At 46.7% G+C, this 17634-nt stretch overlaps 1 protein-coding gene across 1 annotated transcript in view; it reads left to right on the top strand.

The window, feature by feature from the left end:
- cadm2a (cell adhesion molecule 2a) overlaps positions 1-17634 on the top strand; it is a gene marked incomplete at both ends in the record, with an annotated part of 630124 nt that overhangs the window by 570956 nt on the left and 41534 nt on the right. Inside the window, 3 exons of the mRNA XM_083635206.1 lie at positions 14772-14933; positions 15505-15595; positions 15699-15877. Of these exons, the coding sequence (XP_083491332.1) occupies positions 14772-14933; positions 15505-15595; positions 15699-15877 (432 nt within the window). The remainder of the gene's footprint in view (positions 1-14771; positions 14934-15504; positions 15596-15698; positions 15878-17634) is intronic.

The following is a 17634-nucleotide window of genomic DNA, read 5'->3' on the forward strand; positions in this document are numbered from 1 at the left end:
CGTGATGATGTATCCCTATATGTAAGGGCATCTCACTGATCCTCAGTGTCCCGCAGCATGGAAAGGGCGTGGTCGCAGCGTGGAAAGAGCGTGGCCGCAGCGTGGAAAGGGCGTGGTCGCAGCGTGGAAAGAGTGTGGTCGCATCGTGGAAAGGGCGTGGTCGCAGCGTGGAAAGAGCGTGGTCGCAGCGTGGAAAGAGCGTGGTCGCAGCGTGGAAAGAGCATGGTCACATCGTGGAGAGGGCGTGGTCGCGGCGTGGAAAGAGCGTGGTCACAGCGTGGAAAGAGTGTGGTCGCAGTGTGGAAAGAGCGTGGTCGCAGCGTGGAAAGAGCGTGGTCACAGCGTGGAAAGAGCGTGGTCGCAGTGTGGAAAGAGCGTGGTCGCAGTGTGGAAAGAGCGTGGTCACAGCGTGGAAAGAGCGTGGTCGCAGTGTGGAAAGAGCGTGGTCGCAGCGTGGAAAGAGCGTGGTCACAGCGTGGAAAGAGCGTGGTCGCAGTGTGGAAAGAGCGTGGTCGCAGTGTGGAAAGAGCGTGGTCGCAGTGTGAAAAGAGCGTGGTCACATCGTGGAAAGAGTGGTTGCAGCGTGGAAAGGGAGTGGTCGCAGCATGGAAAGGGCGTGGTCGCAGCGTGGAAAGAGCGTGGTCGCAGCGTGGAAAGGGTGTGGTCGCAGCGTGGAAAGGGCGTGGTCGCAGCATGGAAAGAGCGTGGTCGCAGCGTGGAAAGGGCATGGTCGCAGCATGGAAAGAGCGTGGTCGCAGCGCGGAAAGAGCGTGGTCGCAGTGTGGAAAGAGCGTGGTCGCAGCGTGGAAAGGCCGTGGTCGCAGCGTGGAAAGAGCGTGGTCACAGCATGCAAAGAGCGTGGTCGCAGCGTGGAAAGAGAGTGGTCGCAGCATGGAAAGAGCGTGGTCGCAGCGTGGAAAGGGCGTGGTTGCAGCATGGAAAGAGCGTGGTCGCAGCGTGGAAAGAGCGTGGTCACAGTGTGGAAAGGGCGTGGTCGCAGCGTGGAAAGAGCGTGGTCACAGCGTGGAAAGAGTGTGGTCGCAGCGTGGTCGCAGTGTGGTCACAGCGTGGTTGCAGTGTGGAAAGAGCGTGGAAAGAGCGTGGAAAGAGCATGGTCGCATCGTGGAAAGAGTGTGGTCACATCGTGGAAAGAGCGTGGTCGCATCGTGGAAAGAGCGTGGTCACAGCGTGGAAAGAGTGTGGTCGCAGCGTGGAAAGAGCGTGGAAAGAGCGTGGTCGCAGTGTGGTCACAGCGTGGAAAGAGTGTGGTTGCAGCGTGGAAAGAGCGTGGAAAGAGCGTGGTCGCAGTGTGGTCACAGCGTGGTTGCAGTGTGGAAAGAGCGTGGAAAGAGCGTGGAAAGAGCATGGTCGCATCGTGGAAAGAGTGTGGTCACATCGTGGAAAGAGCGTGGTCGCATCGTGGAAAGAGCGTGGAAAGAGCGTGGAAAGAGCGTGGAAAGAGCGTGGTCGCAGCGTGGACAGAGCGTGGAAAGAGCGTGGAAAGAGCGTGGTCGCAGCGTGGAAAGAGCGTGGTCACAGCGTGGAAAGAGCGTGGTCAACACACTTGTCCCCATTCAAGCAGACTCGCTGTGGAAGAAACCAACAAGATGTGCTGCTTTGGCAGGTGGAGGGCATGTCCATCTGTGCATTTGATTTTATTCTAATGAGTATTTCCCACTATTAAATGTTTTTAATTAGCTTCTCGTCCACCCACAGGCAGTTTTCCCTTGTTCTTCCATGCAAATTTTTTTTAAATCTTACATGGGATGTGATTCAGAGAAGGAAAGAGAGAGAGAGAGAGAGAGAGAGAGAGAGTTGATAATGTTGAATCAGCCCTGAGAACCCTGCTGTCAGGATTAGTAAGCTCTGTAGCCGTTGTGGTTGATGTCTCCTCCGACCCAGCAGTCTCTCCCCCCGTCTCAGCCTCCTTCCTCCTGTCTTGGGTTGTCCCTCTCCCCCATGTGAAAAGACATAACAGGGTCAGATCCCCACATCTTCACGGCCGTCATTTCCATTTCTAATCCTCTAAGGCTTGGCTCACACCTAGGCTGCTGAGCGCCGAGTCCCCACCCACAGCTCGCAACAGAGACCGCGTGACAGACAAGTCGTGCCAGGCTCTAGGTTACTGAGAGGTAGCACGAGTGATGGGAGGGAGGGGGGATCCTTTTTTATTCCTATCAGAAAGAAACATGACCAGTTTGAAATCCACACGGCACAACAATTTTCTATATCGTGACTTTTGAAGAGTTGGAAATAAACATACATATTAAGCAGGATCTTAGGAATGTTATGCAAATTTGCACCTTAGAACACTTTTTTATGAATTGTTTTATTTTACTGTGCTAGGCAGGTTTTTATGTAAAAAAAAAACACAACAACAAACAAAACAAACAAACACCCATCCCATTATCCTAAATAACAAAGTAGAGCTGCAGCAGAGAAGAGTCTTCCTGCCTGTCTGAGACGCCAGAGATTTACTTTAAGGAAATGACAAATCAAAATGAAAACTCATGCATGATCTCTACATCCACCAGCCACAGAAGAACACATTGAGGTAAACAAACAAAAAAAGGGGGGGGGGAGCATCATGACTAGTTTTGACTGTGCTGTGATGCGATGGGATGTTTGTGTAATAACACTGACGCATTATGTGCGGGCAGCCTGAGACTGGCAGGTTGACTCATTTTGATTGACAGGCCGGAGCTCTAATGACAGCTAAGATGTCAGCTGCTCATCTCAGTTGTGCTTCAAATGTGATCAGATATTTTCCAATGAAACCTCTGTCAACACATAGACACACACACACACACGTGCACAATCATGCAGGAGCATGTAAAGTGCATATGGATTGACATACGTTAGCAATGAAGTATTAGTTGCTGGTAGACAACTGTTATTATATTCTCTAAGAGGGTCTTAGCAGACTTTGGTACAGATGATGATTCTGCATTGTTGAACTCAAACGTGCTAGAAAGTCAGTTTTTGTAGAGCTGAGCTACCCTGACTCACATAAAGGCAATCAGAGTGCATTCAAATAGTAATAAGTGATCTGAAAGCCTTGGTCACTTATGGCACACAGTTGAATCTGGGCACTATTATATTTTTTTTGAATGAGTTCTTCGTCTAATCAGACCAGTACTTTTTCTTTTTAGAAAGCATTTAAAGTACAGAACCTCTGAGGTAGAACTATCATGAAACTAAATAATATTGTTGTTGTTTTGCTGAAAGTTAATTTACAACATGAACAGTAAAGGTTTTCCATAGTTGATCGACAGAAAATGTATCTTATCTGGTTCCAGCTTCTTAAATGTGGATATTGATTCTATGACAGTAAACTGATTATGAACTCTGATGAAGACACAGTAGTGTCGAAACGTTAGTTTAATAAAAAAAAGGTCATTATACACTTGATCTGTGTGCTCCAGTACCTTTTGGATTACATCCAAATATCTAAGTAAACTGATTATCTTTGGGTTGTGGACTGTTGGTCAGGACAAAGAAGACATTTGAGGATGTCATCTTGGGCTTTGGGGAAAAAGTGATGCTCACCATTTTGTGACATTTTACAAACCAAATGACGAGTCGAGGAATAAATAAACAGTTGAATCGATAATGAAAATAATCATGAATTGTAGGCTTAGTGAAGTAGTGAAGTACACTGGGCCCATGTAGCTGCAACAGGAGCACTCCTGAGTGCCACATCTAATCACATCTATTGAGGGAGACTTGAATCAGGATAAGGCCTTGGCCACACTGATCCGTGGTGTCTGTCCGTGTGCGTTCATTTCTCTGTTCACTTCCATTCATTTTCAATGACAGCTGTCCGACTGTCCGTGGAGCACTCAGAAGCGTACGTATCCAGAAAATTTGCATACGTTTTGATGGACAGAAAGTTGAAGAGGGATGAACTTTTTCTGGATGGACGTATCGGATAGTCACTGTCCGTTTAGCCAATCAGAGTCGAGGTCTCGAGAGGAGGCCTTCCGAGATTAGTTTAAACTTTTCAAAGAAGATGGCGGCCGAGGCGGTGAAGGAGGCTATAATTAATGCTGTGTACACCATCCCGCTGTTGTACAACGTGATAGTCAGTGTCACCGTCTGATTTCACCATCTAATCTGGTCATTCAGTCGCATTTTATTGCCACATACTGTAAGTAACGTAGCGCACAGAGCTAACAGCTAGCTGACGCCAGCTTTCTTCTTCTCTCGGTTTATAGGCGGGTCGCTGACACCTTCAAGGTGCTTACCGCCACCTGCTGTACAAGTAGGTTACTTGTACATGCAATGGACATAAATCAATCCGTCTATCCGTTCTGTCCATTTTATGACGGATCAGTGTGGCCAAGGCCTAACATGTGAGCACAGTCACAAACTCAAGGGGGGTTCATTGAGCCCATTCAGACAAAATCTAGTAAACATTTTATTATCCGCTAAAGATTTGTGCTCAGACAGAAACATTATCATATGTTATCATATTAACATTTTTCTCTCAGCAAGGCAATTACTGTATGGAGTGTGGCACATTTTTTGCCTGGGTGTAACAGTAATGTAGGTTGAAGAATGGCTGAGATAATAGCCTATAATATACATTATGCACTTCAATAAACATTGTACTCTCGTGGTGTCACGTGAATCTGTTTGGAAGTTAGACACCTTTTTGTGATTGACCACGCCCATTGGCACGCCCCCTTTTGGCCAGTGAGTGTGGAAAGTTAAACAGTTCTGTTTGCCCATGACCTACTCATCTACAACATTTTGTGCAAATCCATTCATAAAGTTTTGAGATATCCTGTGGACAAAGACAGACAGACAGACAGACAGACAGACCGACAGAGAGACAGACAGACAAACAGACAGACAGGCAGCGAGACAGACAGGCAGGCAGGCAGACAGACAGGCAGAGAGACAGACAGACAGACAGGCAGAGAGACAGACAGACAGACAGACAAACAGAAAGACAGGCAGAGAGACAAACAGACAGACAGGCAGAGAGACAGACAGACAGACAGGCAGACAAACAGCCAGACAGACAGGCAGAGAGACAGACAGACAGACAGACAGACAGACAGACAGACAGGCAGACAGACAGACAAACAGAGAGACAGACAGACAGACAGACAGACAGACAGGCAGGCAGAGAGACAGACAGACAGACAGACAGACAAACAGACAGACAGACAGGCAGGCAGAGAGACAGACAGACAGACAGACAGACAGACAGGGGTGAAAACATGACCTCCGGGCCAACTCCATTGGCAGAGGTAATTATACTGTATGCATCAGCATGAGTAATGTAAATGCTATGGCAATCACAAAAAGTGATTATGTTGAATCAACACATTTTTTAAATAAAACACTTCAAGCTATCTTCAAGCTCATCTCTTGAGAATTAGTGCTGAGGCAAAATATGAACGAGATGCTATTAACGGGCCGTTTGCTGAAGATCTGATTTAACAAGCTTTTTGGCTCCGAGTTTGATCGCTTAATTAAAAAAGTGTTGATTTGGAAGGAAAGCTCAGATCAGTATATCTTCTAGATAAGGTGGTGTTTAAATCAATCCAGTTGAAGCAAGGGCAATGTGAAGCAAGGTTGTGAGATGAGGACACTAGATCTACTTCAAGCAAAAACTTCTTTACCACGTCATGAAACAAAGTATTTATTATCAGGAGAACAGAGAGCTTTTCATTTACACAATGTCAGTTGAACTGACATTGGTGGCACTAACCCTAACCCTGACATACAAATAATGTATTCAAGAACAGAGGAAACAGAGGAAAATAAGGCGCAGGATGGTAGTGGGATCAGACTGCTGTCCCCAGTGTGTTCTGTATACAGATCCTGAAAGCAGCAGCATTATGGACTGAGCCTTCAGCGCTGCAGGGAGAGAAGAGGATTATTGAAGAGAAGGAGAGCAGGAAGCAGTAGAGAAAAGAGATAAGTTGACTATAGAGACACTGCGTAACGCGTCATCATTCAAAAACCACGCCCAAGATGGGGGAAAACAGAACCCCCCCCCCCCCCAATCCTGGCGTTCTCCTATGTCACATGCATGGTTGCGTGTTGCACAAAAATATCGTATATACGGAAGATGAACACTCCAACTTACTTCCTTGACAGCTAGATCCACATTTTTCTTCTCGCCAATTCTCAATGGCTTCCTTGATTTGCAAAACAAAAAAAGTACAAAAAAACTTTAACTGGCGATTTTTTACATTTGTTGTCTGCGCAGCCCACCACACAACAGCTTTTAGCTATGTTTAATTCAAGGAAAATGACGCTGGTGTGTGGAAATGAACGGAGCTTTTCCCCCGTGATGGGCGTGGCCTATTTCATGCAGTGTCTCTATGGAGCGAGAGAGAGAGAGAGAGAGAGAGAGAGAGAGAGAGAGAGAGAGAGAGAGAGAGAGAGAGAGAGAGAGAGAGAGAGAGAGAGAGAGAGAGAGAGAGAGAGAGAGAGAGAGAGAGAGAGAGAGAGATGTGGGGGCCATGAGGGCTTGATGGACTGATAGACATGGTAGGATATTATTTCCAACTGCAAAAGCAAGCCATGGTATTAGATGGCCTCTTGTACTTGTACCTACTCTCTCGTGTTCCTCTGCCCTCCTCTCGTCAAGTGTTGCTGATGTGAACTGATCTTTCTTCACTGTTGAGGAAGAGAGTGTGACATGGCTTCTCTCCAATCCTCCCCTCTTTTTTCTCCCCGTTAGGTCTTCTACAGTTCTTTTCTTCGTGAGGAAATGCAGCCATTTTCCCTCTCTCCTCCTGTTGTCATTTTGGGTGTTACCAACACTGCAGACCTGTCAATCATTCATCTCTAGGGGAGGCGGGCTCATCGCCTCAGTTTGATGGGAAGTGACTGAGCAGAGGGATGATTGGCAGAGTGAAGAGAGCAGAGGAGAGGAGAGTAAACAATCTCTTCAGGAGATACAAACAAAGAGAGACTGTACATGCACTGATGCTCTCTTAAGTTTGCTATGATGACAATACAGAACAAGATAGAAAACGGGTTTCCATCCACCTGTTTTTATGCAAAATTTGAATTTGCGCATAAAAAAACTGAGTGGAAACGCTGCCTAATTCGCAAAAGCCTCCAAATTTCACAAAAAAGTTTTCACGCTTGAGGGAGGCGGAAAAGTCGGGTGTATCGATAAAAGGAAAATGCGAAACGTGCGGTGGAAACAGATGAAGCGATATTCCGTTGTCTCTCCATTGAAAAACCAGGCAGTTTGCCTTGATCACTGCAAAACATGACATGTCGCACAATAGGGCTACACATGGTAAATATGCAGCACAATACCCGCCGTGATAAACAGAAGAAGACTGGGATATTAACTTTAAGGCGACTCACGTCTAGAATTGAATGAAATTGCATTAATTTACTATCTGCATGCTCCGTGGATTATAACGATATTGTAATAATCCGCTCCCGGGATCATTAAGTGAGGAGGAGAAGAGGCAATACTTGGTACAGTCTTTATTTCTGGTTCACACTCATAGCTTCTAGCTACACACACAGCTCCTAGCTACACACACGTCCTGTCCGCTTCCTCGTATTTCCCGACCCTCTCACCCACCCGAGACCGGAAGTCCCCTAAACACTGGCTGGTCCGCTGCCTTCACGTAACGTCGTAATCGCCACCGACATGTCAAACTCTGGGTCGCCACATTACCCCCTCCCTTCTTAGGCCCGCTCCCACGCGGGCACCCACAACCCACACATATCCCCCTGTACCAAAACACACCAACACATCAACACTTTTCCCAATAACCCCCACAGACATTAAATTTCCCCCCAAACAGTCTTGTCTTATTTCCCCACTTAATTTTCGTTACTTCACATTACCCATATTTTCAATTAACATTCCCACACAAATAGCCCTTTTCTTTTTTTTTTACACACATTTCACTCTAATTTAACCACCACCATTTCCATCCCCCCTTTCAAAGCTTCTGTCCCATCTGAAGCACTCTAGTCCCTCCCAACCCCCAGTGGGGTTAGTCCTTCGCAGGGTGACTCTCTTCGGTCCCCCCTCTGTGCCCTACAGTCATCACACGCCCTGCAGTAGCTCCGCACATTCTCCCTGAGTTCGCCCCAGTAGAATTCCAGACTAACACGGCGGAGTGTGTCCTCCACCCCCCGATGACCGGCCCCGACTCCCCTGTGTCCCCATCGTAGCACCCCTTCCCGCAGGTAGCTGGGCACAACCCTCTGGAACCCCCCCGTGTTCAACAGCCCACTCTCCAGACGCAGGTCCGAAAACATATTCCACAGTAGCTTCGTGGCACCGGAACATGTGCGAATCTTCTCCACAGGGGGCCGGCGTCCGGCCGCTACCCACGCATACACCGGACCGATATCCGCGTCCTCCGCCTGCCTGCGCCTCCACTCATCTTCCCCGATATACCAGATGGCGTCCACGTTGTCCGTCCGGTCCACGTCTACACAGTACTCCTCTTCCTCCGCCTCTTGCACGCGCTCGTCCTCCCGTCCCCCTCCCCCAGGGGGGAGCGTGTTCAGGTCAGTGGGGGGAACACAACCGTCAGCGATCTCCACCTCGGCTTCCTGCACCGCAATTGTGGGGGGTGTGGAGCAGTCAGGTTGGGCTGGTTCCTCCGGCGTTGACCCCTCTCGCTCACCCGGAGACAGGAGCGTTGCTCTCCCGACTGTAACAGCGTTGCAGATGATGTCCTCTACCGTGGGGGTTGCAGAGCAGCTAGGCTCCTCTGGCGTTAGCAACACCCGTTCATCTGGACACGCAGTCCACACTCTCCTGACCTGAATGACCTCTTCCCCCCGGCTGCACACATTCTCCTCTGGAGACACAATCGTCAGTCCCCTGACTCTAATAACGTTCTCTTCAGCCTGTGTCCCTCCTTCGTCCTCCACAGACTCAGTGCAGTTCCTGGCCAAATGTCCAGGCTTCTTACACGACCAACAGAGTCTCACCTGCCAGCCGCCTGCGCATCTCTCCTCTCTCGCTGTCCTCTGTCCTCTGACAGCCTCCGGACACTCCCTGGCCAGATGTCCAAACGCCCCGCACGACCAACAGACACCCGGGCGCCCCCAGTACCGTTGCTCCGCGTACCTGGTTTGCCCCGAATGCATGCTGTGACACCACCTCGCCAGATGTCCCTGTGCTCCACAAGTCCAACACAGTTTCTGCGGCTCCTCCGTCTGCCGTTCTCTGCACTGCGTGGCTTCCCTCAGTAGCTTCATAAGCACCTCTGCCCAGGCAGGCGTCGCCTCCAGCAGCCGTCTGATCCCCTGCATCAGGCGGGCCTCCACGTCGGCAAGCACCGCGCTGAACTCCTGCTTCAGGCGTGTCTCCATGCCAGCCAGTACCGCGCTGAACTCCGGAGTCGGTAGCTCCTCCCTCCCCCCGTCCAACGACGAGGGTCCACCAACGTGTGCCATTCCACGTGGTGTTTGTAGCAGTTAGCACACCAGCTAACCCCCAGCTAGCACACCAGCTAGCCTCCAGCTAGCACGCACAGCTAGCCTTGCAGCAGTTTAGCAGACACAGCTAACCTTTCAGCAGCTAGCAGACACAGCTAGCCGCCCACGCCTGGCCGATCCTCCAAGGCGTTAATTTTCACTTCTTCTCCGCTCCTCCTTGCCCCTTCTCACACACGCCAACTGTAGCACTCAAGCCGGCCTACTTGAGGGAAATCCAGCCCGATTAGCTTGCAGCTGGCTGGAACCTCCGCGACGAGCAGCAACAGTCCGTCTCTCCGTTCCTCTTTTTTTTTATGTTACCGCACGAGGCGAGCGGCAAAGTTCGTAGTTAACACTTCTGTACACCAATGTAATAATCCGCTCCCGGGATCATTAAGTGAGGAGGAGAAGAGGCAATACTTGGTACAGTCTTTATTTCTGGTTCACACTCATAGCTTCTAGCTACACACACAGCTCCTAGCTACACACACGTCCTGTCCGCTTCCTCGTATTTCCCGACCCTCTCACCCACCCGAGACCGGAAGTCCCCTAAACACTGGCTGGTCCGCTGCCTTCACGTAACGTCGTAATCGCCACCGACATGTCAAACTCTGGGTCGCCACAATATGCTTGTCGAGTCGCACCTGGTAATCCAGAAATTGCGTTATGGTACCTTTGTCTACTTGTAGATCATCAAGAAACTTTAAATGAATAACGTTAGATGTGTTTAATAGAGCTGTATATCGGGTCTAGACGGCCTCAAACACGAGGTGATTGACAGCTCTATAATTCGCAAAATAGCAGTGGATGGAAACGCGCATTATTTTGCATTTTATTTTGCCGACTTTCTGAAAATTCGATTAAAAGTTGCGATACATTTGGATGGAAACCCAGCTAGAGACATGTTGATGTTGGGCCAAAATACAATTTCACAAAGCAGGACAACTGAATATATTTTTTTGGAGTCCAACCAACCAGGGATGAGGGTGGATGTGTGGGCTGAGATGGTTGAAAAGATTGGCTGCTGGCACGATGTGGACAGAACAACCAACTCCAAAAGACTGACGTGGTTGAGTGAATGTGATACAGAAGAAGATAAATATTTGCTTGTGGTTATGTGCTGGCTATGAAGTTGTGGGCACTGGTGGGTGTGAAGGTTGGAGAGCCAATGTACAGTAGCAACAGTAACCTGGCATCACCAGGCTCTCTCAAAGCAGAAGAGTCTGGTATCTGTCACTGCTCACTTTGTCCTCCGGTCTGAGATCCGCTAGATCCGGCGGATTTCATCAACTGTATCCGACAATTTGTTTCTGGTTTGTGCTACAGTGTTATCTCATTCTATCTATGGCTGCACGATATGCCAAAAAAGTCATATTGCGATTCTACTGGCAGATATTGCGATTGCGATATGCGATACGATTTTAGTGGGAATGGTAATTTTTGTATTTCATTTTCACACACACACACACACACACACACACACACACACACACACACACACACACACACACACACACAAAATTATGTGATTTTTACTGGGGTCTGTACCAAACAAGCATGTTCCCTTACATCTGGAGAATATGATTTGGGGCATCACAATGCTTTATTTAATGCTAACTTGTGACACATTGGACCTTATAAAATAATTGAAGGCTCGATATTGCACTTCGTCATATTGCATTTTCGATTACGATTTGATTAATTGTGCAGCCCTAGTTTTATTGTGTTATTTGGTTTTAGTTTTTTTGTGTGTGTGTGTGTGTGTGGATTAGCTACATAACAAGATAACATCACATTTATTTCGTATGACGCCCGCGTTTTCACAGAGGATTGTTTTTTGGAGCACAAAGAGTTTCCGTATGACCAGAAGCCAAGCTTTTAGCCCCAGACTATAGCAGCAGTGGGTTTTGATTTGGCAGCAGAGGCTATGCAGAGGCTATGCAGAGGCTATACAGAGGCTATACAGAGGCTATGCCGAGGCTATGCAGAGGCTATGCAGAGGCTATGCAGAGGCTATGCCGAGGCTATGCCGAGGCTATGCAGAGGCTATGCCGAGGCTATGCAGAGGCTATGCAGAGGCTATGCAGAGGCTATGCCGAGGCTATGCCGAGGCTATGCAGAGGCTATGCCGATGGCCCAGAAACGTCAAGCCTAATAGGGTGAAGGGTCATTTCAGGTAGAAAAGGGGACCCTGATTGAGGGGTTCACGGCTAAGTGCAGGTGAAACATGCGGTTTGTAACTGATGCAAGTTTCCGCACACATCATTGTCAATTATATGAAATGGTTCTAAGGAGAAAAACCCATGTGTACATTTTTATTTTAAAAGCTTTATTAGGTAAGTTACCGCTGTATATTTCTAGTTTATTGACATATTGCCACAGCCGATTTAACACTCGGTCATCAGAGAAAATTATTCTCTTGGCCCCCAAAACCCGAACAGAGCTAGGTAAATCTTCCTTCTCCTTTCATGCACCATATGCCTGGAACGAGTTACAAGGTGTTTTAAACATGAAATCTTTACCTCCTCTTGACATGTTTAAAAATACTCTAAAATCTGTTTTCACAGAACAATGTCATTGCATGTGAAACGTGCGATTGTCAAGTTTCTTTTTAGCCCTTCTTTTTAGCCTTTAATCCTTGTAGTTTGTGTTTGCTTGTTGTGTTTCTGTGTGTATTCTGTGATGTTATTTGTCCCTGTTTGTATTTTTTTATTTGATATGAAACCTTTAGTTTTTGCTGTCCATCTTGACCAGGACTCCCTGTCAGAAGAGATATTGTATCTCAATGGGACCTTCCAGGTTAAATAAAGGATAAATAAAACATGGAAGCGGTAGAATAATCTTCTGGTTCTTTTCGATGCATGCACGTTGAAGCCGCCCTGCAAGGTGGCAACAGACTGTTAGATAAAAGAGGTGGACAGGCTTAGTTCGGAGTTGATAGTGTTTACTAGTACTTCATAGGTAGGCTACTTATGTTTTGCTCGAGAATCTTGTCTTCTGAGCTGAGCTAATGGCACACTGCCAATCACGGTTGATGTGGAGAGCTCAGCGTTTGCGAGTGGCCCGATAAGATTTAGTCCAAGGGCACCATTTGAAGGGAGCTAATGTGTTGGGTGGCAAAAGGTAGCTGATCAAAAGGGCTGGTGGTGAAAGTTTTTTAATCCTTTGTCAAAGACAGATCAAGCGTTGGGCTCATCTAAAGCATGACATCAGGCTCGCTTGTGGAGACGTGCAGCTGAAAGGGGGAGGATTGGATCAGGATGCTAACCAACATTCAGGTCATCATCTATCAAACAATGACTGATGTGGGCTTACTGTCTCCTCATACTTTGTTACTTTACATTTGTATCTGTCATTGTGGTCACGTGGTCGTCGGCTGCATTCACATTGTGGAGCAAAATAGCTGGCTGAAATCTGCGACCCGTAGTAGTAGTGAAGTGAATCATTCTGAGCAGATCTGAGCTATCTTCAACTTTTTTTCATGGCCATTAATAATTGAATTGTCAGTGGACAGAGATAGATACAGAGATATGTGATGAAGATGCATGCTGAGGTACATAGACTGAATTGAGTGAATTTGATGCATAAATTGGAGGAGAAACAGAGTCATTTGGAGAGCATTTTGTCTCCAGAAAAAATATCCCTATCAGGTGGCTGTAACTCTGTCAACTTTTTGTGCGATACAGCTGTATGTGATTGCAAATGATGTTTCTCGGTAAGGGCTTTTATGCTGCTAGCTTAACGATAATTGAAATTGAGCGTAGGTGTCTTGCAGGAATATTAATCGACAACGCATAGCTTCTTTAGGGAGTGGTGGGAAGAGAGGGAAGCATTCCAGTGTTGTTTAAGAACTGTGTGGTGTGTGTGTGTGTGTGTGTGTGTGTGTGTGTGTGTGCGTGGGTGTGTGTGTGTGTGTGTGTGTGTGCGTGTGCGTGAGAGAGAGAGAGAGAGAGAGAGAGAGTGTGAACAGTGGTTGTAGTCCCTCTTCCGTATTAGAGTTAGGGCAAGGAGTCAGTTCAGCCCTAAATAGAGTGGTTATGTCTTGACACTTATTAAGAGTAAGGCTTGTGTGGGCGTTCATTCATGCGTTTGTTCATTTGTTTGTTTGTTCGTGTGTAACATCTTTTGCCGTGCACGGTGCTTAGGGGAATTATGGTATGCGCTGTTAAGCAACACAGAGCCCCAACAGCCCTGCATGAGGGGAATACAATTTGCACACGTGTACGCCAGGCAGTATGGCAGAAGTCAAATGAGCATAACTTGAGGTTGGATGGTTTTCTGTCGGGGGCCAATTCAACACACAAATTAAATGTTTTGTTCGGCAATTCTCTTAGTTACAACAACACATGAGTGTTACCAGGTGGAATATTTAAAGACAGTTTAGTGTAGTTACCCAAACGCATGCATAATGCAGGGCGGTATAAGCTCTCCTCCAGCTCAGAAACACCTACTTGTCACGTGTCAAATATTAAACAGCCCACCGTGGTGTTTTGCTGAATTGTTGTGTATTGAATATATCATCAAACGTTAAATATTGCGCTTGTGATGTTGTTGATTGCTAATCAGTGACTCCTATGAAGTCTTCCTCTGGCTGTAAAGCAGGAGTAAGGCCTTGGCCACACTGATCCATGGTGTCTGTCCGTGTGCGTTCATTTCTCTGTTCACTTGCATTCATTTTCAATGACAGCTGTCCGTGGAGCACTCAGAAGCGTACGTATCCAGAAAATTTGCATACGTTTTGATGGACAGAAATTTGAAGAGGGATGAACTTTTTCTGGATGGACGTATCGGATGGTCGGATAGTCACTGTCCGTTTAGCCAATCAGAGTCGAGGTCTCGAGAGGAGGCGTTCCAAGATTTGTTTCAACTTTTCAAAGAAGATGGCGGCCGAGGCAGTGAAGGAGGCTATAATTAATAACGTACTCACTTAACGTACTCGCTTGATTTTACACAGCAGAGCCGAAATTGTAACATAGCAACGTTGGTCCACAAACGTTGCTATTTTACAATTTTTTTGGAGATCGGGTTGCAGTCAGACAAAGAGGAGTGCACAGACACTCCCCCAGCCACAGCCACACAGTCACACACAGACCCTCACGTGACATTACGTTAGTTTGCCAGTCATACTCATGTCATGACATGTAGCTTTCCGCTCAGACACATCTGTCTGTTAAAACAATGCATGGGACAGACATCTGTCCGTTCAATAATTCTGTCCATTTTCTGACGGATCAGTTTGGCCAAGGCCTAAAGCTGATGTTGAACACAGGGCCATCAAGTGTGGCCATTACACAACCTACATGTGTTGCATCAGTGACATGCAACTCTCTCCCAAGGTGCCAAGGAGGTGAACGCCAGCGGGAGGACGTTTACAGTGCGGAGCTCCCTGCAGCTGCACGTGGACAGGAGTGATGACGGAGTGGCTTACACCTGCAAGGTGGACCATGTGGCACTCGCACAGACACCGCAGCAAGCCACCGAAGTACTGGAGGTCCACTGTGAGTATACATGCACACACATAAACATGTGTGTCCTTTAGGGGTGGGAATCACCAGATGCCCACGATACGATACTAAAACGATACTTGAGTCACGATACGATAGTATTGCGATATCGCCGATATTGCGATATATTGAATATTGCGATATTTCGATATATATTGTCTAACTCCGGAAGTAAAACATGCAGTGTTTTTTTGTTTTGTTTTGTTTTTGCCCCACATGTAGGCTACATTATTAAGCTTCTCTGGACTCAATACGCCACTGCAGGCACGGACTGCAACATCGGGCACTTCGGGCAGATGCCCGGTGGCCTGGCATGGCCTGCAAAAAAAACAATAATAATAATAATAATTAAATATCGATACTTGGTGTCCAAATATCGATACAATATCGTCAGGCAAAATATCGCGATACTATGGTGTATCGATTCCCCCCCCCCACCCCTAGTGTCCATGCACACACACACACACACACACACACACACACACACACACACACACACAGATTGTACACATGGAGATATATGTTAGCGTGCAATTCTTTTCAATCACGACTGCCTTTTTCCTAGATGCCCCTCGAGTGGAGATCATCCACTCCCTCGCGGTCCCCCAAGAGGGTCAGTATCTGAAACTGGAATGTGTGTCCAAAGGAAACCCCTCGTAAGTCACCCCCGAGCACACCTTGTTTTCAATAGAAGAGCGGTTGTTGCTATATACTCAGCCTGGTATCATCATCTTACCCATTTCTCTTCCCTCCTCCTAGGCCAGATCCTGTGATGTGGACAAAGGATGGCGGTGAGCTTCCAGACATGGAGAGGATGATTGTAGAGGGGAGGGAGCTCACCTTCACATCTCTCAACAAGACAGACAACGGCACCTACCGATGCGAAGCCAGCAACCACCTAGGGACCAGCAGCGCTGAATATGTACTCTACGTTTACGGTGAGTTCAGGGGAGAAGACGCTCGTATGTGTGGGTAAGCACATTTCATAATATGGTTCTTTTCACATGCAGTGTAGCAAAGCAAAGGGAAGGGAACAGCCTTCGTAGTGCCAGCAGCACTGACTAAAAACAGATGAAGGATCTACAATAACTAGTTCAGCTGTATTCCTTTATTTAATAGGGGCCACATATGCAGTTAATTGCCTGAACAAGCAACCAAACTCCGTCACAACAAGCCGTATTGTATCACCCCCTGATCTGCATACTGTATCAGTGCTAAGAGTGATTAGTGGTACCATCTCTCACTAGGCCCTCAGGTGACGCAAATGCCACCAACGCCTTTCCTTAAATAAACCTGCGTCCCAGATCCTACACACATGCACGCATACACACACACACACGCACACACACACACACACACACACACACACATGCACACACACACACAGAATGTAGTGCTGCTTTGTCAGGAATATCACCAGGAAGGATAAGTAGTTCCTAGTAACGCCAGAGGAGGTGGAGGATCAAGGCACTGAGTGTCCTCTCCCTTCCGTTTCTCCACTGCCACAGATAGCATTTGTCTTATGGCATTAAGTAATAGGGGTGGGAATCACCAGATGCCCACGATACGATACTAAAACGATACTTGAGTCACGATACGATAGTATTGCGATATGCTAGTATTGCGATATATTGAATATTTTGTGATACTTCGATAGATTGTCTAACTCCTTTTCCTACCTTTTCCTTGACCTCACAGGAAGTAAAACATGCAGTTTTTTTTGTTTTGTTTTTTGTTTTTTTGCCCCACACGTAGGCTATACATTATTAAGCTTCTCTGGACTCAATACGCCACTGCAGGTGCGGACTGCAACATCGGACGCTTCGGGCAGATGCCCGGTGGCCTGGCATGGCATGGCCTGCAATTTTTTTTTTTTTTTTTTTTATATCGATACTTGGCGTCCAAATATCGATACAATATCGTCAGGCAAAATATCGCGATACTATGGTGTATCGATTTTGTACCCCACCACTATATAATATACGGTATATATAATATATATAATAATGCTTAAAAAAGAGAGCAGCGCAGTGAGACTTCTCTCTTCACTCTGTTTTAGGAGCTTAGACAGTGTGTGATGAGGGACAAAAAAAGCAGACCTCTCTTGGTCAGCGAGACTGCAAAATAGAAATGCATCAATAAAAACATTGCATTGTTATTATTATTATATTATTATTATTATTGCGAGAGCTAGTGTGTTTGAATGTGTTCTCTTTACTCTCCATGGTGATAACAAGATGTAGAGCAAGGATGCAACCAAGGTTAGTATGAATAGTTGATGAAGTGTTTGTTGCTGGACATATCCAAGGCTGCTACTGTACAGTAACACTTAAAACCCAGGAGTAGAGGGAGGGGAACGCTAGACGCATCAACTTCTAGGATTTCTTCTATTCCAATTGTGCTCCGAACAACAGAAAAAATACCTCACCGGTAGAGGAAAAATCATGAATTAACATGAAGTTACATTTGATTATTTAATGAGACTGTATTCTAAGTGCTCAGGTTATTTATTCCAGTTAATGAATGCCGACACTGGCTACGTTTACATGATGACTTTTAATTCAGAATTAAAACTTCCGAATGAAATCATTCGGAAGTAAAGTTTTTTCCTGCGAGTTTACATGTAAAATCTTAATTCCGAAAAGGTGGTTACATGAAAGAAACTTTAATCGGATGTTTTTGAGTCATCGTAAGG

The sequence above is a fragment of the Poromitra crassiceps genome (assembly GCF_964638095.1).
Source record: "Poromitra crassiceps genome assembly, chromosome: 1".
NCBI classification, from domain to species: Eukaryota; Metazoa; Chordata; class Actinopteri; order Beryciformes; family Melamphaidae; genus Poromitra; species Poromitra crassiceps.